Source organism: Anguilla anguilla, chromosome 1 (assembly GCF_013347855.1).
Source record: "Anguilla anguilla isolate fAngAng1 chromosome 1, fAngAng1.pri, whole genome shotgun sequence".
NCBI lineage: Eukaryota > Metazoa > Chordata > Actinopteri > Anguilliformes > Anguillidae > Anguilla > Anguilla anguilla.
Window position 1 is genome coordinate 47,609,711 of NC_049201.1, and position 22,564 is coordinate 47,632,274.

General features: G+C 41.7%; 1 protein-coding gene across 3 annotated transcripts in view; it reads right to left on the reverse strand.

Annotated features, from left to right (window-relative positions):
• rundc3b (RUN domain containing 3b) overlaps nt 1-22,564 on the reverse strand; it is a 44,053-nt gene that overhangs the window by 12,375 nt on the left and 9,114 nt on the right. Inside the window, exons 2-8 of one of the 3 annotated variants that reach the window (XM_035392438.1) lie at nt 14,677-14,792; nt 7,578-7,637; nt 7,328-7,464; nt 6,064-6,149; nt 5,300-5,389; nt 2,952-3,032; nt 2,579-2,747 (exon numbers count right to left, since the gene is read on the reverse strand). In XM_035392438.1, coding sequence (XP_035248329.1) covers nt 2,579-2,747; nt 2,952-3,032; nt 5,300-5,389; nt 6,064-6,149; nt 7,328-7,464; nt 7,578-7,637; nt 14,677-14,792 — 739 coding nt within the window. The remainder of the gene's footprint in view (nt 1-2,578; nt 2,748-2,951; nt 3,033-5,299; nt 5,390-6,063; nt 6,150-7,327; nt 7,465-7,577; nt 7,638-14,676; nt 14,793-22,564) is intronic. The other 2 variants (XM_035392456.1, XM_035392448.1) reach the window with 2 other exon arrangements.

The window sequence follows — 22,564 nt, forward strand, 5'->3', positions numbered from 1 at the left end:
TTGTGCTGGCAATATTCTGGAGGCAAACAGTGTGAGGAAAAATAATTGGTTTTAATTAAGTTGGTGTAAAAAAAAGACCTATACAACAGCGACAACAGCAAAAATGCCTTGTGTGCCCAGCCCGAAAGAGCACATAGCTCCCAGAGCCCACTACAGTGTCTATGATGGCATTTGCATTCACATATGATTTTCAGGGTTAGGCTGAACTTTACTGCAGGATGGATAAACAAGAGAAGCAGACACACCAATTACTAGATCATCAATGAGTTATTATGCAATGAGACATCATTATAAGTTGGGTAAACCAGAGCTGGAGATGAAAAATGTGATACACCTGCTAATCTAAAATAGCAAATCTTGCATCATTAGATTTTCTGACAACTGGAAGGGATGCTAGTTTTATCCATAATTAGCACCACTGTGATAATGTGGTCCAGGTCCAAGGGTTACTATATATAGCCTGAAATGTTTGGTTTGCATGCTTAAAACATTTTTTTAACTATACAATTAATTTATGGAAATTATTTTTATTTTCTCCTCATTAAAGATTTAAGAATATGCAATAAGATATCTTCTTCCTAGAAAGCATGGCCACCAAGTCAGCATGCAAAGAGCATACGTTTATACAGCAGTCCAAGGAAGGATTTGTGCACAAACGGAACTTGGGATTCGGATGAGCGCAGACATTCATGTGGGGATGTAAAGAAAGTCTGAATCCAGTCACAGCTGGAGGCAGCATTGCAAGATGCACAACACAGAGGAAAGCACACACGCGTGAAACAGACTTTAACAGCAGCCATGAAATATCCTTAGGTCACCTATAGAAGCAAACGGATACGATCCAAACCAACGCATGGCTGACATTTCTAGTGACGAGCTATTAAAGCACTAACTCCTTTAGAGGACAGAGATGTTTATAAAGTGTCGAGGAGGAAGGCTGCCGTGTGGCACATCTAAGTTGGGGCACTTGTGCCCAGTGCTGTAATGTGTCCTGCAGCCTGGACTGTACCCAGCGTGCTGAACGCAGCCGGGAGCCTCACGGGGAGACATAATTGGCCATAGTGTCGGCCTGGGAAGGACGGCTCCTGTCAGCATGCTAACCGCTGCCTCATCAAACCAGACGCACAGCGCTCTGATGTGGCAGCTGCGGTGCCTTGGCCAACAGCGTGTACAGCAAAAGAAGCAGCTGGCTTTCGCCTGTGTCTGAGAATGTCACGGCGAAGGGAATGAGCAGTCGTGTTTGCAGTCGTGTTCATTTATATTCAATGTAATCATTTCTGAAGGATTCATCCACTGTCCTTTTCTTTGAGGCTATTCAGGAACACAATGGACTGTACTGTTCATGTGCTCCGGCAGAGAGCCGGCTGAGAATAAAAGCAAAGCTGACAATTTCACTGCAGACAGAAAACAGAAGAAAAAAAAAAACGATTTGACTTCGATATTTGGCAAGCAGTCTCTTTTCTGGATAGTCTGAGAATTTAAACGATTTTCTGCACGCAGGCCAAATGTGTAGGCGGCAATTAAAAACTCACGGAATTCAAAGAGTTAAAAACAACATTTTTTTCATTTGACACTAATGCAGGGAGCAGGCTTCTCTATTTTGATGCCCTGGGGCTGCGAAGTCTGTTAAAGAACACGGAGGGGCCCTCTTGTGTTGTTTACAATTTCACAACAGAGCCCTGGATCAGCTGCCGCTGGAAGCCTGGCCCTGCGCCACTCTTTGTTGTCTGGCTGTGAAGCCCACAGAAATTCCAAACGGTCACAGCTCGCCCCCCTCTGCGGGCCAGCGGTGCTCAATCAGGCCCGAGCCTGCAGGCCCGTCTCCCCCCCCTCCTTCCTGCCGCCACGCCGCCCCGCTGCGGTAAAAACGGTTTGGGCTGATGTGAAAAACGAGACCGGCGCGAACAAGAGGGGCCAGGATGCGCGGCGGCCGCCCGTAATCACGTTGGCCGTCGAAACGAGGCCGCTAACCGGTCCCCGGGGGAGGCCCAGCAGCTCAAGATGGCGGTTCGCTTTCTCCATCTCCCCATGTCCCTACCGTGCGGCTGCTCAAAATGAGACGGAACAGGCTGTTGGGTCTGCGCGCGGGGAAAATGTCTGCCATTACCATGGTGACTCACTGTGAGCTGAAATCTGACTGGGAAAACCAGCAAACACAAGAAGACTTCTCCTGTTATATCACTGGTCTGCTTATTTATCAATCAGTATTACTATTGTCACTTTATTGCAATTCATTTTTTTAGGCAAATACTTTTTCTTTAACAAATCTCAGGAGCAGCTAGTGAACAGCGCTGTATTACTGTGGATATATTTCATGGCTGAGAATTGTATTTGTACCATATCCTCCAGAACTATTGTACCATATTGGAAAGAGCTAAAATGCAATTATATATATATGTCTTGTCCAAAAAATGAAACCAATTTCCAATTTAGCCTAGGAGTGTGGGGGGGGGCGGCATCCAAGACCTGACTTTGACACTACCTGCTGTGGATGGATAATTCTGGGTGCCAAAGAGCAGCATGGATTCTATGTCCTGTTTGAGATAACAAAATGAGATCATGATTGTCTCTGTCACACCTTTTGCTCCAGGACCATCCTGTACTTCTGCTCCACTCTCTTGCACTTGTTAAACCAACTGCTCTGGTCCAGGAAGAGGGCGGGGCCTATATTCTCCGGCGTGCTGCTCTCGCTCCCACTGCTGCCCAGGGTCCTCATCTCCTCCTCATCGCTGCTGATGCTGTCTGAGCTGGGGGGGGGGGGATGCGTCAGCAAGTTACAAGTGGTCCTAATCAAGCTGGACTAACGACAAAATAGCATAAATTCTGATGAAGCAATTTGGCAATTTGTCGTTTGTAATCAATTAAAGTGTGAAACTATCAATCATGGCAGTGGTAAAGCAACAGATGCCTGAGTATTCCAGGTTTTCATTACAGTGCAGGTGCTCGCTCACCTCTGTGTGAACTTCAGATAGGGGGTGTAGTCAATGACAGCAGGACAGCTTCCATCAAGCCCCTCCCCCTTCAGGCAGAAACTGAAATTGCAGAGAAATTACAGGATTCTGGAAAATTTGAAAAACGCTGAGAGGGAAACATTCTGCGGCTGAAAACTTCAAAGGAATGTGAAATGGACGGTCTGTCTGAGACGTCTGAGGAGCGCTGCAGATGCCGTAGTGGGGGGCAGCCTGGCACAGAAAGAGGACTGGAATGTGTTAGGCAAAATGCCAGCGTCGTGACTAAACCTCGTGATCCAGTTGTGGGCCATTTTGAGTTCCTCGTACATTTCTCATGCTCTCGCTCTGCGCCAAACAGTAAACCCTGCGCAATCAGACACGCGTCGCTGCTAGAAGTGTTTTTGTTGCTGAGGTTTGTTGCCTTAACATCGTAATGCAAGTAAATGCACTCATCAGCAGGCTACTCCCTGACCTCACCCTGTCGCAGTTCCGGCTTAGTGACTCCCAGTTCTTAAATCACGGAAATCGCTGCACCCCTCCACCCCTCCCACTGCATATTCATAATCATTTCACAGCTCCAGACTCTCCATGGACGCATTAATTTGATAAAGAAAAGGTTAGATCGCAAAGACTAGCACAAGCCAAGGCTTTGTAGTGTAGGCCCGAGCATTATAAGGCTCACTGATACGACCACATAAAAACACTTTGATATCATGATAAAATGTGCACCACACTTTTTTTTGTTGTTGATGTTACCGGTGCGACATCAAAGAGAGGCAGCCAGCGGAGTCGGTTCTCCGTCGGCAGCGGCGGCACCGAAGCTTAGCGGCCACAGACGAGGGGAAGGGGCGCCGTGGGGTTGCCTGAGGTGACAGTACGAATTTGCCCCTCCTGACATCCCCGGGGGGAGCCGGTGACACTAAGGCTAGGGTGCCGCCAATTATCTCAGGAGACGCACAGCTGAGCCTCAGCCAGCCGGCCCTGACGTAGCAAAAGGTCACCGACAGAACAGCGCCGCACGAGCGGGGGCACCGGAGCTGGGAAGGGGGTTTAGGGAGGGGGGCAGCGGTGGGCACCGCAAGCTGCGCTCCAGCGCTATGAAAGCAATGTGAAAGGGGGTCTTCTGCAGACATCCCTTCTTTTTTTATTCTGTCTGAACCTACAGATTACATCATTCGGTCAAGTACTGATACATAAATGCAGGTGTGTTACTGATTTTGATCATTTAGAGAGCCACACAATGCCGATGTTGACTCAAGTCAAGTCTTTGTGATGTAATCCGTTTGCATAGTGTTTATTGCTGTAGGATGTGCTCTGCAAATGAACAAAATCAGTGCACCATTATTGTAAGCCAGGAACAGGGCTATTATTGTTATTATTACGATTATTAGTAGTATAATTATGTTTCTAATTTTTACCACTACTGATTTGGCAGAGTGCCCCACAAGGATAATGTTGCATGATTAATTAAATACATTTCAGAGGATCAACAAAGATGACAATACATAAATAACAGCGCATAGCCAGAATTCGCAGGAAGCAAGATGAGAAGCAGAGTTAAGATCTGAAGATAATAGTTGAAAAAGTCCTCCCCAGGGTAAATGTGTTTATGGGGTGAAATTGTGTGGTTTGCTTGCCCATGTGCTGTGGTCAGGTTGCAGAAAGAAAGCCAGAATTACATACTTAAGGATCTAGGGGCAATCCCTGCTCTTACATCTATGGTGATACACATCTGAGCTTGGAGCACCAGATCTCAGCCCATGGGACCTATTGTACAGCTTCTTTAGTGTACTACTCGAGGAAGCTTGCAATGCACAGTATAACCAGTTCCAACCAAAAAAAAAAAAAGAACTGGCTTATTTGACATACTCAACTCTAGGAAAGTCAAAAGAATAAAAAAGTCTCTGGGCTCTGAACGACCAGACAAGCATGAAGAAGAGATAAATGGGCATCACTCACACATTTCACAAGGAAATTTCTATGTCCCACAGTAGCCTATGTATGGGCGTGCTGGAGCAACCGCTCTCTTGTCAGAGTAACACATGGGAATCACACAGCCACTCACTTCTCAAAGTTCTCAGAAGTGCTAATTGCCCACAGGTTTGGGCTCCATAATGACAGACTTCCAATCAAGTTTCTCATTTTCAACTCACTTCCAGAAACTAATGTAATCTGAGAGATTTACCACATGTGGGCAGTTATTTTATAAATGTAAGCATCCATTCCAAGAAGTAAATAAAGATATCATACAGAAAAGAACAATAAGGAGGCTGGCGTTGGTCTTATGAACTGCCTCCATGAGGACAGGAAGTGCTGAGCCCTCGAGAGGCCAACACGGCGAGAGCTACCTGAAGTCGATGGCGTTGAGACCGATGAGCATGTCCGCAAGCAGCCCCGCCTCCTCTCCTAGCATGATCGCTCCGTCCTCGTAGAAACGCCTGTCCCACATAGAACAAGGACCCTCAGAACAGGGCATCTTAAAATACTGAACGATTCTTGCATGAGTGAGGTATTCAGAGAGACTAATGATTTTCTCTCCTTTTCTTTCATTCTTAACAAGAAAAATCCATGAGAGCTTGAATCATGACTACTCATAATGTAAGATTTGAGTCAAACCATTATTTCTGTTTTGTTTTAAAATAGATACACTATTACAATAAAATAACAAGTTAGAAAAAGACACAGTGCACCAAGCAGAGATGAAAAATACAGTCATTTTTCATCTCCGCTTGGTGCACTGTGTCTTTTTCTAACTTGTTATTTTGCTATTTGCGCTTTTTATTTGAAATAGCTACAGACTGTTGTAGCTATTTCAAATAAACAGCGCAAATAGCATAAAGCCACCACACAAAAATGAATCACTAAATGTTTGTCTGGTTGCCTTTGCAACAAAGTGAATACAGCAAACTCGAAATTGTCCCTTTGAAAACTAAAGTGGCTCCAGGCAGCACAATCCACCACATATGAAAGTGGAAATGATAACAGTCTTGAGGCATCAACATAATTCCAGCGCACGACGTTCGGTAAGCGGAAATGGCGGAATGATCTCCTCAGAAGAGCCGTACGACATTAGAGAAACGCAGGCACAAGGGAAACGGGGAAGCTAAGTGACCTGGTGGTTTTGAAGTCCCGCTGAGCCGCAGAGATATACTCAGAGAGCCGCTTCTCCATTAGAGCTACCCGGATCCACGCTCGACCCTGCAGAGGAGAGAGAGAGGCGGATGTTCCCAACACAAAGAAAACTACATGCTGCGGGCCAGAGATCCATTACACACTTTTAGGCATGTAAGCTCACTAAGGGCACTAAGTGGCTAATGTTTATTAATCCCTGCTTCCCTCAAATATTAATACCAGCACGCAAACATGAAAAGGGACAAAACATACTTTGCATATTATATACATTTCAGTGGATTGAAAAACAACTAATTTTTGTCATTAATATTTTTTTCCCATTCCTTTAAACCTGTCAAAGAACTGTATTCAACAAAATTCACAAGACATTACATTACATTACATTATATTTATTTGGCAGACGCTTTTATCCAAAACTACGAACAATAAGTGCAAACCGACAGTCATTAGAACAACTACAAAACACAGGTCCGATGAGGTACAATACTCATTATATAACAGTCACTCATAGCCATGAACACATTAAGTCCAGTTCACACAGTAAGCATAGGCTAGTTCAGAGAGTAATGTTTAGACAAACTAGGACATGCAATACACATCTCTGACATGTTGACTAATGAACACAAATTGTGAAATGAACACTTAATTATCTGAATACCAGGTTTGTATTACAGTGAAATTAATGTGGTGGGAATTATTAGAACTGTCTTGACTATCAGTTATAAGCCACAAAACCTCCCCCAATCCTTCACTCTCTTTTTCTGCTCCTAGGGAGTCCATTAAGACCAATTATAACTCCTATTATTGATCATGCCCTCTCAGCCAGACAGAGAGAATTCAGACTAAATGAAAACCCGCCCACTACATAATGATGTGGGCTGCAGGGCCATGTCATCTTTATTTGAGCTTTGCATGCAGCTAGTGCTACACCAGACACATGGATGAGGGGGTTGAACTTTTTTCATTGCCTCTCTAACAATGACACTGATTTCATTTAAGCCCTTTGTTATAGTTTTATCTGTATCATAAATCACTCAAACTATAAACTGCATATTAGCAATGAAGAAAATACTGAAAATATTGATGACAGTAGTAGTTGTACTACTACTAATAGCACTACCATTGACATAAATAATAATCACTGTCATTACTGTTGTCATTGTCATCATCCCTATATTCACCATCGCTATCTTATGTTTGCTCCTATTATCTTTACCCATCCCCCCAACACAGCCCCTTCCCACCTTGGCCCGAGACATGCGGACGTTCTCCATGTTCTCAATGCTGCTGATGCAGCTGTGTGGCACCTTGCTGCAGGCCATGCGGATGTAGTCCCAGAAGCTGCGTGGGCTCTCATAGCCAAACCAGTTGACCTGTCCTGCTGGACAGAGGGAAGGTGAGCAGTTATTACCTCCGCACCCCGTTCAACTCCAGGCTCCAGTGCTCGTCTTTGATTGGAACCAGGTGCTATGGTGAGATGAGACCAAAATTAACCTTTTGGGTCCCGCAAGCCACTGGTGGGTTTGGCATCAGAAGAAGGCTGCTTATGTTGACCTGCAATGAAATATGGAGGTGGGCCTGATATACTGTATTGGGGTTCTTTAATATCCTGGGGCTCTTGTTAAGGTCAAAGTAATCAAGAATTCCAGCAAATACCAGGTCATTTTGGCCTAAATCCTGTGACACCTCCCCCCCCCCAATCCACAAAGCTAAAAATGAGCTCATTCCAAAATGGATCAGTCCGCAATACAATGATCCTAATCATAGCTCAAAATGAGTCAAGAAACGGTTAACTGACCACAAAATTACAAAATGTAAATCGGTCTTCTACATCAAATGCTGACACCTGAATTACAGACAAATTTAATGCACTGGAACCCGCATTTCAACAAGCCAGACAGAAGAAAATGTAAAACACAACCTGAATAAGTGTGCAATCATACCAGCAGTACGAATAAATAATGGTTATGGGAGATAGTTGGAGTGTTGCATCACAGAATGCCTAAAGGTATCTTTCATTTCCCAGCTAAAAAAACCTTATCACAAAGGCAGCTCCTGAGTTACTGTTGTACTTATTGTGAAATGCAATGCCTTTCACATAGGTGTAATATTGTCTTGAGACAAACAGGCAAAATCAAGAACAGAAACATAACCATTTCTCTGCAAAATGCCTTAGTATTCTTTCAGTGTCTGGTCATGAAGCACTGGCAACACTTTCCTTGAACTGGGTCTTCATAGCACATTTATACAGTGCTGCCTGAAAGGAATGGATCCTTACATAGGGTGGTCTGTATTTCATATTTTAGACAAAAGAAAGTCTTTACTTAAAGCTTAATGATTATACTTAACTATAACCTGAGTAACCGACACACAATATACTCACAAAATAATTATTTTACAAACGTTTATGGAGAAAACTCCAAATCCTATTTTTTGACTAACATATGCCACTAAGTTGTGGCACCACTCCAAGCAAATGGCAGCAATGTCTCCAAGCAAATGATTTCCTAGAGCTACTAATCAGTCTCGCAGATCTTCTTTGACACAACCCTCCTGCTTATGCTGCTTCAGATTTGAGGGAAAGCTTGCATGAACAGCCATTGGGGTTGCATGAACAGCCATCTGATTGGGGTTAGGTCTGGACTATGACTTAGCGAATCCAAAACACAACATTTCTTCATCTCAATCCATTTTTTGGTAGATTTGCAGGGACTTGGGCCCTCACATTCTCCACCAGATCATTTTGGTCCTCTCAATGATTTTGGGTCATCCAGATCCACAAAAAAAGCAGCCCCAAACCAAGACATGGCCACCACCATGTCTGGCAGATAAGCTTATTTTAGTGGTGGGCAGTGTTTAGGTTTTTAACAAACGAATTGGTCCAGAAAACATTTTCCTGAAGTCTACAGGATCATGCAGATGGTCTTTTACAAACTTTAAATGTCCTTTTTTGAGAGCAAAGGTTTATTCCTGGCTATCCTTCCACTAATACCATTGCCATTCAATTTACGTCTTATTGTTGAAACAGTATGAAAGTTTAAATCAACTGCAGTAAGGAAGGACTGCAGATCTTTGGATGTGGTTCTCCAGTGTAATATTTCTTGCTGGTCTGTGGGATAATTTTCCAGGACATCCACATTTACATCTCTAGTTATGATCTAGGTTCACCCAGGTTCAATAAGGAAAGAACGCTGCCTACGCGTACAGTATTAACGATTCTTAATCTGAGCCAACAGGGAGCCGGGGGGAACCTACTGCTCTCGCAGCCCATTTTCAGGCTGCGCTGAGTTCAGCTGTAAAAGAATCCTGTCACTGTAATGGACTGGTAGTGAGTCAGAGAGGCTCACATACATCATTCAGCTGGCTGGAGATCCTCTCAATAATGTGTGGACTGCAGCAGGGCAGGCCGGAGAGATCAGACACCGGGGGAAAACATCACATGCTTGCATCCTGCACTGCTTTCAACAGGATTGGTGTTTTTGTTTACGTAAGATTTACATGAAATTTACATAGGATTTTACATAATAACAAAGGCAAAGGGATAAATAACAAGTTAAAGAATGTAAAAATGTTCACACAATGATAAAAAGTTTAATTTTACTTAAAATAAAAAAAAATCTGTTTTAATTTGTCTTGAGTATATTTCTACTGATAAGAATATAACAAGGATCAGGATTTTTTGCACAATAATTCCAAAAAAACATTAATTCCTGTTAATTCACATAAATCCCTGTTAATTCCAATTCCGAAAATTCTCAGAATTTTGCGGGAAAAAACAGGAGGCTTAGTCACTGACATTCCAGGATTATCTCATCACAGCTGAAGTTGGACATCAGAGATAGAGAAATCAAGACTGCTCAGTATTCTGTTTTCCCAAAGAACAGTAGTTACTTGTGGTCTGAGTGTGCTCTTCACGGTATTAAAATGCAAAGTAAAAACTTCAGTAAGACAGCCCAAAAACTTTGGGGTTGCCTTTTGTGTTTGGTGGAAAAAAATATAGGAAAGGAAGATATAGTGAATGTCATATAGGAATGACATAAGAGGGTTTCAGACGAAAGAAAATATGTTACAACATTTTCAGACAAAAGAAAAACAAAACAATCTGGATAAGAATAAGGTACAGAATATTATAGAATACATGTCAAGGTTAAACATATAAAATGGTAGCTACAGGACTTTTTGTAATGCAAACTGCAGAAGATACCTAATGGGTCACAAAGTAATTAGCATGCAATGAAAGATCCAGACTGTGCCAGTGCTGACTGTGACCGATGTGGGAGGGTTCAGTCAATTAGGAATACATGTTCAGTGCTGTCTAGCAACCCCCACTGGTCAGTCAGCCACCCATGGACTACATAAGGTGGGAATGGGGCATTATTATTATTATTATTATTATTATTATTATTATTATTATTATTATTCATAAGTATAACACTGTTGCCCCTGAAAAGCAAACTACAAAGCAGAGCGGATTACACAATAGACATATTGTGGCATTATTTACAAAAGATATCATTATCACAAGAAGATGATTGTATGTAAAACAAAATTGCAGCTTAATTATCTAAACTTCATGCATTGGCTGAAACCAGCAAGTTAGGACTTTTATCTGGCACTATATCGCTTGCCCTCCATCTGTCAAAAATGCTCCATGGCACGTGATGGCAAAGAAGCCATCTATCCTGTAACAGGCACTGCAAATACACTGCATACAGGAACAGTCTGAGGGTAATTGGGTTAATAGCAGTAAAATGGCCTTTAAATTGTTTCGTGAAATAGGGTATTATGTATTTTTTTCCAATATTGCATAAAAAAGTTAAATCTACAAAATAAGTAATGTAAATAACTATTTAAATGGTGAAAGTATTCAAAAGATTTACATTGGAGCATCTTTACTTTACTTTTTAAGTTACAAAATGCACTAAATGACCATAACCTGAAGTCTACAGAATACCTATACAGTACATCGCACTGCATGGATAACATTCTGTCTGGAATTTTGTATGCCTAATGGAAATCATTTCTCATTGATTGACTTTCTCACACCCTCTCTCTTTCTCTCTAGGTTATTCTCTCTTTTTCCCACGACGCCCAGGAACTGGCGCCATGGGCTATGCATGGCAAATTGTGGTCACTCACTCACTCACTCAGTCACAGACGACTTTTGAGGGACGTTTTGTTGGACGCATGCGCAGGTGGTGCTTCGTTTCGTAGGACATTACATTACATTACATTACAGGCATTTAGCAGACGCTCTTATCCAGAGCGACGTACAAGGACGCATGCGCAGGTGGTCCCAGCTAAAATGTGTCTGCAGAAGTGAGTTGCGTCGTGGGTCTGGACGGTTCCGTGCTTGTTCAATGAACAATGAAAGAATGTGCCATTAGTCAACAACTTGGTATTCACTATTTTTACATTTACTCCCAATTTTTTAATGCCCAGGCCCTTTGTCAGGAATGCGCACCTGCAAGCCCAGCTGCCATTTCTTTTCACTCTGCAGTCCTTCCCATTATGGCCATCCCATTTCACCAAAATGCACCAAATTTCATCCACATGTCTCACTGTTCAGCCTGAACAAATAATTACACAGAATCTGTAATATCTGCCATATTGGATTTTCCCATTTAAAAAAAGAAAAAAAACTTGTTTGTACTTCTACAATATTTGCCTGATTCTCATCAAATTCAGCATCCATGATGTACATTACTGCATGTTGCAGTTGTGAATGAAGTTTTGATATGTCAAAAGATGGCCTAAGATAATCTTCAGGCAATGACAGATAGCAATATTGTGGATGAGCATGCACAGTCTCACAGTGTTGTAGCGCAATATGGCCTGTAGGGTACACTTTTTGCAAAATTCTACTTTGCATAGATGCCATAATGCCAAATTGTATGAAATTTGACAGGAGCCCACAGAAAGCTTCCCTCCAAGAGTCCTGAGAAGCATTCCAAGATTCTTTGTAATCAAATATGAATATGAATAAATTGTTGAAGATATTTGACTATACCTCCTTTAAATCCAGCAATTAAAATTTTTTGAAATGTTGAAATTGAAGAGAGGCTCATGTATGTCATGTGTATCATATTCCGTGCCACTACCACCCTACAACACCACATCATAATTGCAATTTTCAAATAAATATTACAGATGAACTTTTACACCCAATACACACTGAAGTCGGTGTGAATGGTAGGAGGATTAGGTTTTAGGTGCTTGGCCCCCAACAACGCTGCTTGCAGCGACATACTTTTGTTTCCAGGCTACTCTACTTTCAGGGTGGCTTTTCCCCTTACCTTTGAGTTCAAAGTCAAATCACTCCCCCTTATACCAGCTTATCCATTTTCCCTTTCCCTCTATCCTGATCCCTCTCATACCTCCAACTTTTCTTCCCTCCCTCTGCAACAAGCTGTGTCCTCCAGTAAAATAAATTATATCAGTTGTACCAGTCTAAAAGATTGAATCTGTTTTTAATTTTACACCATGCTATCCAGTCTGCACTACTCATTTTGTCAGAATTGTGCTGCTCTTTTACTTATAACTGTCACAAACAAAATTTGGGCTTATGGAGCAGGTATATACCTATAACTGTCACAAACATGAACTTCTAAACATTTAAACTCCATAACACTATCAGGGAATACAAATGATAACTGAACACCCTAGTACAAACCTTACTGACTGAAGTATATTCAGCCAGTCTGCATTAAACTATAAAACCAACACAATTTTAGAGCTAAAATAAAATATTTTTGCTCTTATTCAACTGTCTTTTATATTGCTATTTCATGTTATTATCTTCTTCAAACTCGTAAATAACAGCAAATGTGCTGACATGCTTTGAGCTGTTTTAATTGGTTAAATTGATTTAATTTAAATGCCAAGGTCTGGACTGAGTGTATGCTTTAATTTCTGCAATAAATTGCACCACATGGCTGGGATAATGCAAAAGCTAGCTTAACATGTTTAAAACCCTCTGACAGTGTGCCAGATTCCCTGCCACAACCAGCACTGGCACAGTCAAAGCTCAGTAGATATTTAAACTATGAAAAAAACTATTAAATGTATTACCTACATACCCATTCTGTACCCTAGCACAAATATATCCTGAATATGGTGAGGGTTGCCTCCCCCAGAAGTACCTCTGGGAAATCGGATCTAAAAATGTCCACCACTCCATATATCCTTTTCACCTCCATAGGAAGAATACCTATATATTGATTTGCATTTCCATTTGGAAACATATTCCAGATCTCAATGTAAATGGGCATTTATGGTTCAATTGAGAGTGGAGCCAACATGTCTGAACTCGGGGTTCGTATGATGGATAAAATCCCCAAGCTCAGAGTCACAGTTGCAGGCTTTGGAAAAATGGATGCACACAGTTTCCTCTTGACTTTAATTTTACAGACTACCATTTGTAATTTCCTTGCCTGGGCTCAGTAAGCATGTATACTGCAACTAATTACCTAATCATGGCAATTAAATCAGAACAAAAAGCAGCACACAGGCAGACAATCAGGAAGTGGAGCTGACAGCCCTGTTTGCTATAGAAAACTGCCTTTGCTTTATGCTCCCAAAGAGCTCCTGTTCCATGACCTGGTTTTCCCCAGCCTTGTCATCAGCCATCACTAATGAGCTAGATGGACAAGAGTCCGAACACCCAGCTTTGAAGTATACTTTAAATAATGAAGGGATCGTGCTTTACACTGATTTGATTAACCACCCCCCCCCCTTTCCAATTGAACCTTGTATGCCTTTAAAAAAAGAAAAACCACTTCATTAAACTATTTTAGATTTACTTTCCCCAGTTACTAGCTGATCAAGAAAGGTTCTTGATTAAGTCTGCTGTCTAATATGTTATGAACACCACCCTTGCTAGACCACTGAGTTAGATAAACAAAATGTTTGCTTTCACATTTGTAAATTCTTGCAAGCTAACATCTACAGTAGCTGGCTATACAAGCCAAACAATATCTCTGTATTAAGCAATACTATTCCATAAAATCCCCAATGCAGTAGCCAAAAACTGTTTATAGACCCACTGTCATGCTAACATGATAGCTAGCAAGCATTAGGCATCACCATCATAGGCATTACATGAGCATCATGATGATCTGACTCTTCTGAGCAATCTGTACAAGCACCTTGGTGTCGTAACTGCATTTGAAACATCTGGCTATTTAATGCAAGCAACTGTCATATTACATCAATAATAATTGAAATTGTATTTCTGACATTTCAAAAACGAAACTACTTTGTTTGCTACCTTATAAAAACAGGCTGGTGGAAACCAAGTCCTCAGAATAGTTTTGGAGCTAACTGGACTGTGTGTCTGTCAATGTTGGTGAGATACATGCGCTCCACGATGCTGTAAAATCATGGGGATATAGCTACAGTGAGAGGAAGCGAGGGAGCAAGTTAGCATGGAAGGAAGCTGTGTTAACCAATCAGCACAAATATTTCCGCAGACAGTGTTGTTCAATGAAAGAAGAAAAACAGCCAGCTACTGCATCACATTGTCTGGCACTCTAAACGAGTGATGACACTGTACATCGCACCAAATGATGGTGAGAGGAAAGGGGCTTCTTGCCTTTGAGTCGATGGCTCAGTATCTGCTCTAGTATTGAGACGAAGTTGATGAACTCAGGAGAGGAGTCGTCTATGGTTTCAAAGCAGGACCGGTCAATGAGCGTCTTCACAGAGAACCTGCAAAAGAGAGACATCGTTCTTGATTCAACACACCTAGCTGGATGTTAGAGCATATGTTTGGATATAGGCGTTTGTCAGGGTCTAGTAATGGCAGGTAATTCCCAACTGGGGCACTAGCATTGTACCCCTGAGAAAAGTACTTGAATTGCTTCAGTAAAAAAATAAAACTGCATAAATTAATTGAAAGTAAAACAAACTGTAAGTTGTTATGAATAATAGTACAGAAATGACTCAAAAATAAAAAAGGAAGATGTGTGGCATCATCATTACAGGTTCACTTACTAATCATACAGCTAATAAACCGATACATTTATTCATATCTGAGAGTCATTCTGCTGGTACAATAAAATAAAAAAGTAAATAAAACAATAATTGAAAAAAGAAATCTGTAGGGTATAGGGAGAGGGAAATCAAATATCAACATTATGTACCAAAACTAAAAATGTAAATAATCTAGATGACATAAAAACTAAACAGGGATAACAGCCTTCATGATTAAGCTCCTTCTCTAAATGGAAGCAGGTGCAAGAATACTAACTGCCTCTTTCCACACTTCGCTGTAATAGAGGAATCAGTGCAGCTATTGCGAAAGCGCTTCCAGCAGCCTCGCTGGCTAAAAACAAGACAACACCAGATTGGGCAGTCGATCACCATTTTCTGGCTTTAATAACCAGAGCTCAGAGGTTCCAAAATAAAGTAAAATACCATCTAGTTTTTTAGAGGGGTCTTGCCAAACCATAAACAATACGGGACTGAAAATGACACCGAAATGACATTGTACCGTTCCCTTTGAGGTAATGAGCCATGCAATACACCTCTATATATTTTCAAAATTCTAAAAACCATTAACGCCCCTTCAAAACAATACCCACCTATATCTACTGTACATCGCATAATGTACAAAACTGAGGGAGGTTAAATTATCGCTCCCCTGCCATAAAAAGCGGAACACAGAGTGTGCTAAATGATAGACCCATCACATTTCAATGACGGGCGCCAGGCGCAGCAGCATTTCCCAACAGAGCGGCCCCCCCTGAGTGTAGCGAGCTGGGACTAAGGCTGGCAGTAAAACCCCAAGCAGCCGCCACCGCCTGGCTCGCAGGCTGCTGCGGCATTGTGGGGGGGGGGAGAGGAGGGGAGGGTAAGGGGGGGGGGGGGGGGGGTCGCACTTGGGTGTGCATTTAGACGCTGCATTTATTACGCCCCCTCTAGTCCCCGTAATGAACACCTGATTGCAATAATATTTTCTAAGTGGTTAGAGCGCATCAACAGCAGTTGAAACTTGGGTGTGGCCCCATCCACCCAATTCTGGAAACCCTCCCCTCATTCTGCTACACCATTACACGGAGATGAGAGGTCAGAACGCAAAGGAGAGGATCACCGGAAGACTCCATGTATACACCATCTGCGCATTCAGATGCTGCATTCATTACGCCCCCTCCAGTCCCTGTAATGAACACCTGATTGCAATAATATTTTCCAAGTGGTCCGAGCGCATCAACAGCAGATGAAACTGGGCCTTGTGCTTCTGCTTCCTCACAGAGCACACGCTGATATTGTTCTGTAAGGCAATACATTTCATTACACCCTTACGCCTCAGTCCTAGCTTATCATTCCTGAGCTGATTTCCTGTCAGTCCTCAGAGGCCATTCTTGCTCTTTTTTTCAGTTCCCAAGTGTCATTCAGATTTCCGTATGAATGTCAGATGAAAATACGGTTTGAGGCGTGACATCTGATGAATAAGAAACTGGAAATGTGGAGAGGCTCCTGAGAGCTGATACATTCATCAGTCATCAGTCCTCACTTGACTTCTTTCCCTGATACAAAGACAATTGTGGACTTATTTTTTTATCTTCAAAATTTTTGAAAACTTTTTCTGTCCTCCCAAGTCCAAACTTCCGATTGTACGGTCTGCGCGGCATGGATTTAAGGTGCTAGAACCATTCCTTAGGGATTTTGGTCCATGCTGATTCGATACTACCACATGGTTCCTGCAAAAATGTTGACCACACACTGCAAACCTCCAGTTCCATCTCATCCCAAAGGTGCGCTAATAGATTTAGATCTAGGGACTGTGCAGGGCATTGGAGTAAACTGAAGTCACTTTTGTGGAACCAGCTTGAGATGACACATGGCTTGCAACATGTCAAGCCATGCGCCATCAAAGATACTCAGATGGTATCAAGAGGCCTGGTATGTGCCAGGAAAACATTGAACACCCCAGTACACCACCACCGGCAGCCTGCACCATTGACACAAGGCAGGGTGGATCCAGGGATTCATGGTGTTTACACCAAATTCTGGCCTTAACATCTGCGTGTTGCAGCAGAGATTGAGATTCATCAGACCAGGCAACATTTTATCTTTACTGGTCCAGTTTTGGTGATCACATGCCCATTGTAGCCTCAATGTCTTGTTCTTAGCTGACAGGAGTGGAATCCGGCATGGTCTTCTGCTGCTGCAGCCCGTCCACTTCAAGGTTTGGCGCGTTGTATGTTCAGAGATGCCCTACTGCACACCACTGTTATAAACAGCTGTTATTTCAGCATTTGTGGCCTCTATGTTTGCTTGAACAAGTCTGTCGACTCTCCTGTGACCTCCTCTCATTAACAAGGTGTTTTTGCCTTCAGAACTGCCGCTCACTGGATGTTTTTTTGTTAATTGCACCATTCTCTGTAAACTGTAGAGATTGTAGTGCATGAAAATCCCAGGAGGGCAGCTGTTTCTGAGATGCTGGAACCGCCACGCCTGGCACCAACAATCCAACTGCAGTCAAAGTCACTTAGATCACATGTCTTGCCCATTCTAATGTTTGGCCAAACAACAAATAAGCCCCTTCACCATGTCTGCCAGATTTATATATTGAGTTTCAGCCACACGATTCCCAATTTAGAGGAGCAGACTATTTGTGTTAACAAGCAGGTGTACTTTAAAAATCGGCCACTGAGTGTAGATTAAAAGAAGAGTCCATTCTCTGAAGTTTTGTTTCAGTTTTAGTGCATGATTCAGTGTATGTGCTAGCCTGTAAAGTCATCGCACAGAACTATAAGACAGCTAGAGCTGTGTCCCACCACTATGGCTAAGGACATTCCATCATAACCGGCAAATGACTGCAGAATTCAGCCTGCACTCACTTTGAGAGTAGACCCCAATTAGAGGCCCGTTAGCCTTCATAAATTTTAAGAATGTCTTTGTCATTTTCTGGCACTCATTCACAATGGGCCTCATTCACCAATATCTTCCTAAGTTTTTTCTTTAAATTTGTTCTTGAGAAAGGTCCTAAGAAAAGTCTACGTCAGATTCATGAGATGTTCTTAAACTGCAGAATTGTTCGCAACCATGTTCTTAGAATGATGAATCCCGTTGTCCTTGTAAATTGAAAGCGCGTGCCAGTTGTTCCTAATTAGCATAGGTAAATGGCCCGCCAATCCCCATAAAAGGGCATGAGACTGCAGGGCCGTGTGCACACACAGAAATCACACACAGAAATTGAAAAGAAAAGTTGAGAGAGAAGTCAAGAATGCCCAAACGGAAACCTAAAGACAGTGGAGCACCGGACTCCAAACGTAAGAAAAACTTCAGTAGTTCTGAAGTGGAGGTACTGCTGCAGGAAGTGAACAGCAAACGACCTGTCATATTTAGTAGTGTCAGTAGTGGATATAAAATAACACAAAAAAAGATGTATGGGATGCTATTACTCGTTCAGCGAACGCTGTAAAAAAAAAGTCAAATCTGAGGCAAAAAAAAAAATGCTGGTGGGAGTGGGAGCAAGGAATTGCGTGTTATGCATTCAAACGACAAAGCGCTTCTCGTCACATTAATATCGCTAATTAAATCAACCGGAAGTAAACTGCATCAGAGAAACTGGCATCGGTTTCAACCCATCGCTGCACAAAACACTGCACAAAAAATGTATTGCCAGTCATTTTGGTGTCACCGCCCTCTGATGGTGTCCCCCGGTGCGCATCCCCCTAGTGACGCCTCTGAATAAGTGTTCTCTTCTTCAAAATGTCCATGTGTTTAAAAAGTGTTACTTAAGTGCTTAGTTTGTATTCAGAATTTAAACATTTGCTTTTGCAGTATAGACCAAACATTGCATAATTGAAACCCCCAAAAATAAAAGGTCACTACAATGGTTTGATTTTTATCATTTATTTACAGATGAACTCCCTCTGAGGCAACCACCCTCTGAGGTGGAACCTGGCACCTTAATGCTTTGTAAAATAATGAAAATAATTATTAAAAAATATAATAAATGATAAAAATATTACTGCAATCTAAATCCTATAATATTACACAACTGTAGAATTGAAGAAAACGCAATAACCAATTATTTTGCACAAACACTCGCACTCAAATTTGCGTAAGTGTGCTCTTGAGTGTGCGTAGATTGTGTTCTTACCTAAGAACAAATCCCAAATAAGAAAACATTGGTGAATGTCAGAATCTTTGTGAAAACTGCGTAAGTGGGTTTTAAGAAGAAAATTCTTCTTAAGAACGGTTGGTGAATTTTTATTGTCACGAGTTAATATTTGCAGCGTATGAATTTGCAGAGTATGAAGAGCCTACGATGAAGACCTACTGAACTTTCCATTCAACGTACCCAGGCTTTTAGCAATATGGTTAGATGGTTGGTGGTTAACAGCCCTATATGCACTTCCCAGACAAATGGTCAAAAACAGGTCAATGCACTTGTGGCAGTACATCTTATTTCTTAAATGTATAACTGAACATTACAACAATTAATTTAATACAGAGTTACAAAGTATTAGAAGTTAATTAAACCTGTCAATGAGTTAGAATCAAACAATGGTGAGCTTTGTCATTGTAACTAAGGCAAAAATATACTTACTGCTGGGCAGGAAAATGTCTCAGATTATTAAACATATGCTAATTATTCAGTTATTCTAAAAACAGATAAACGGTTGGTTGAAAGTAATGAAACATGAGGGCTAATTAGGCCGCCTTCCATAGCATCATGGCAGGAAATCACATCACCCAGCTCAGACTACATAAGTTAAGAGGTACAGGAAGTATATTTTGGGTTGGTGGCTCATCTGAGAGACCATGGTGCATAGGTAAGAAAACCTGGCTTTAAGCTATTTTCAATGATTACACTTGACTTCTTTCTGGGCACCTGTATTCTGAAGTTTATGCTGCTTAACGTGCATTCATATTCTTGGCCAGATTTCTCATCCAACAATTTACCACATGTCAGTATCAATGAGATTTAACATGAAAACATAAACAGGCCCATAAACGATCATTTGCTATGTATTTTTAAGGTTTGTAGCCGTTCAGACTTGTGCACTTGGGGGTTCCTTGAATGGCTTCTTTAAAGGTCGCCTCTGAGGTACTCACACTTAACTAATGCTGGTTTCCCTGACACAGCATTAGTTAAACTACTCACATGCCTCCAGCCATATTAGGCTCATAAAACAGCTTAAATAGAAAACCTGTGACAGCTTCAATTATTCAAGACCTCATCAACATGACAGCCTGAAAATAGTTTGAATGGGCTCTTTGGTTACGTGTAATTTTGATGCGTTTTTTTGGCAAAAAGAGACAGTCCAGCCCATCTAAACTGTTCCTTTAAAAGTCCTGTTACCTTAAGGGACTTATCTGCTGTAAAGAGTCTTTGTATGACATTATAAGGTAATACAGGTAAGTATCTGCCCTAAATCTCTACACAGATGTAGATAAGGGCTGGCGGACTTTCCCACATCTTCCAGGTGACACGCTGTGTCCAGGTATGTTACGCAGTGCAGAGATGTTGGCCGCAGTCAACACTAGCACGGTCTGACTCATTTCCGGACCACTGGCCATGTCTTTGTTTGATCCGAAGACTGGTGCTTAATCTGAACATATTACCTAAGAGGTTCTTTTCAAAAATGAAAAAAATGCTTTCAACACTGAAACTGAAAAATTACTGTGTATAAGCTTCTAGTGTCACGGCAGGCTCTCTAATCATTAGTCTGTGAACCAAAATACTTAATGTAATCTATGAGATTACTGTAAAGAAGTTTAAATCAGCTCATTTCTTGCAGGAATTCTAACAACACAGTAACTAATCAGTCCACGTTGATATTTATTGGGGTCATAAGAGAAAACCAACAGATGCATATTTTTGCATTTTATATGGCACTTCATGAATGTGCAAAATAAAAAAGACCAGAGGGCTTTAACCCATAATGCAGAAAGGACCTTTGTCTCATCCACTGTGTATGCCAAAGCAGAAAGCATGACCTTTATGTGACAGACATGGCTTCCAACACGCAGCGGGGTACAACCGTGGATGACTGTGTGCAACAAAAACAAAAAAATTAATTAATGCCATCCTGTCAGAGGGCGTGGTGCACTCTTCTCAGTGTGGGATCACATTTAGTCATCCTTGTAATCTTGTTAAATCATACCTATAATTTAATCATATCGGGGTGCCTAAGGCTCCATGGGTATTGTGTTATCAGCGCGGACAGACTGGAACACAGTAATTAAAGTTTTTAATTAAATCAGTTCTGCCTGAATACAATTCATACCAAGGAAAAATAAAACAACCTAGCTGCTGTAGTGGACACCTTGGATGGGCAGAAACACAGCACATGGCATTGATAGGCACACTTCCCTCACCCTTGAGGTGTATCCAGCTCAGAATGCTAATGCAGCTAACAGAACCTTAGACTCCAAGACACAGGTCAATAAAACATTTAGGGCGCAACATCCTATTACAGCTTTAGGTTTTAGGACCCAGCTCAGCTGTCTAAATGGCAATGGACACCTGCAGCCACCTTGTTAAAGCCCAGTTTATTATCTGTAACCGCTCCTCAATTCATTCTGGTGGTTGCGATATAGTTTTATCCAAAACAAGCAATTATTCTTTAAAAAAGCAACAGCATCTTTTCAACAGGACAAAAAGGTCCATATTTACAGTAGTAAAGGACCCGAACGCTTACACGCAGTCATATCAGCTACTGTATTTGCAGAAAAATAACAGATCATTTTTAAAAACCCCAGAAAAATGAAAAACAACAGGGATCATTTCTGTTTGGAACTCATTCAATCACCTCTGCATGGTGGGCAAAAATTATTTTAGGATGCTGAAAGGGCTTCAGTATGTCTGTCTTGCACAACTTCTGACAACGACAACTGACTTTACAGACCTTGTCCTCAAGACCACATGGAAGAGATACAGCCGACTCGGGAAAACTCATGTTCTTGTGTACCGTATCATGCTCTGCTCTATTGCATAGTGTCCCCCCTGATAATTACCTGGAGAACACTAGATAGGATGAGGTTAGTCAAACAGTCAACAATGGTCGTGTGGAAGAACAAACATCAAAAAATACCAGCAGCTGAAGAGTGGTTGTCTTCCTCAGAGCTTGTTGTCTATCAGCTAGGCTTTGTGCTGTTGCCTAATAGTTACACACACAAACCTCACGCTTTAAGGATGTAGTGTGTTTCTCATTCAATTCAAAACGAGAAAAAGGAAACCCAGAATGTGATGACAGGAAGGTCTGTTTCAAAAGCCACACGACTTAACCACTGTGAACTAGGTTAACTTCACTCTCTTACATACACAGTACTGTACACAGTGTTTTTAAACCTTAATTAGCCGATTTTATGTCAGCTTTTCAGTCAGACCTTGCACTTGGCCGTTCTAAATCCTAAGAGACTTTAAAAAATATGCAAATAAATATCCGCGTATTCTTCATTCCCCCACCACACTGGCAGTGAACAGTGAAACTGAGGGTGAACTGTTTCCAATGCTCAGG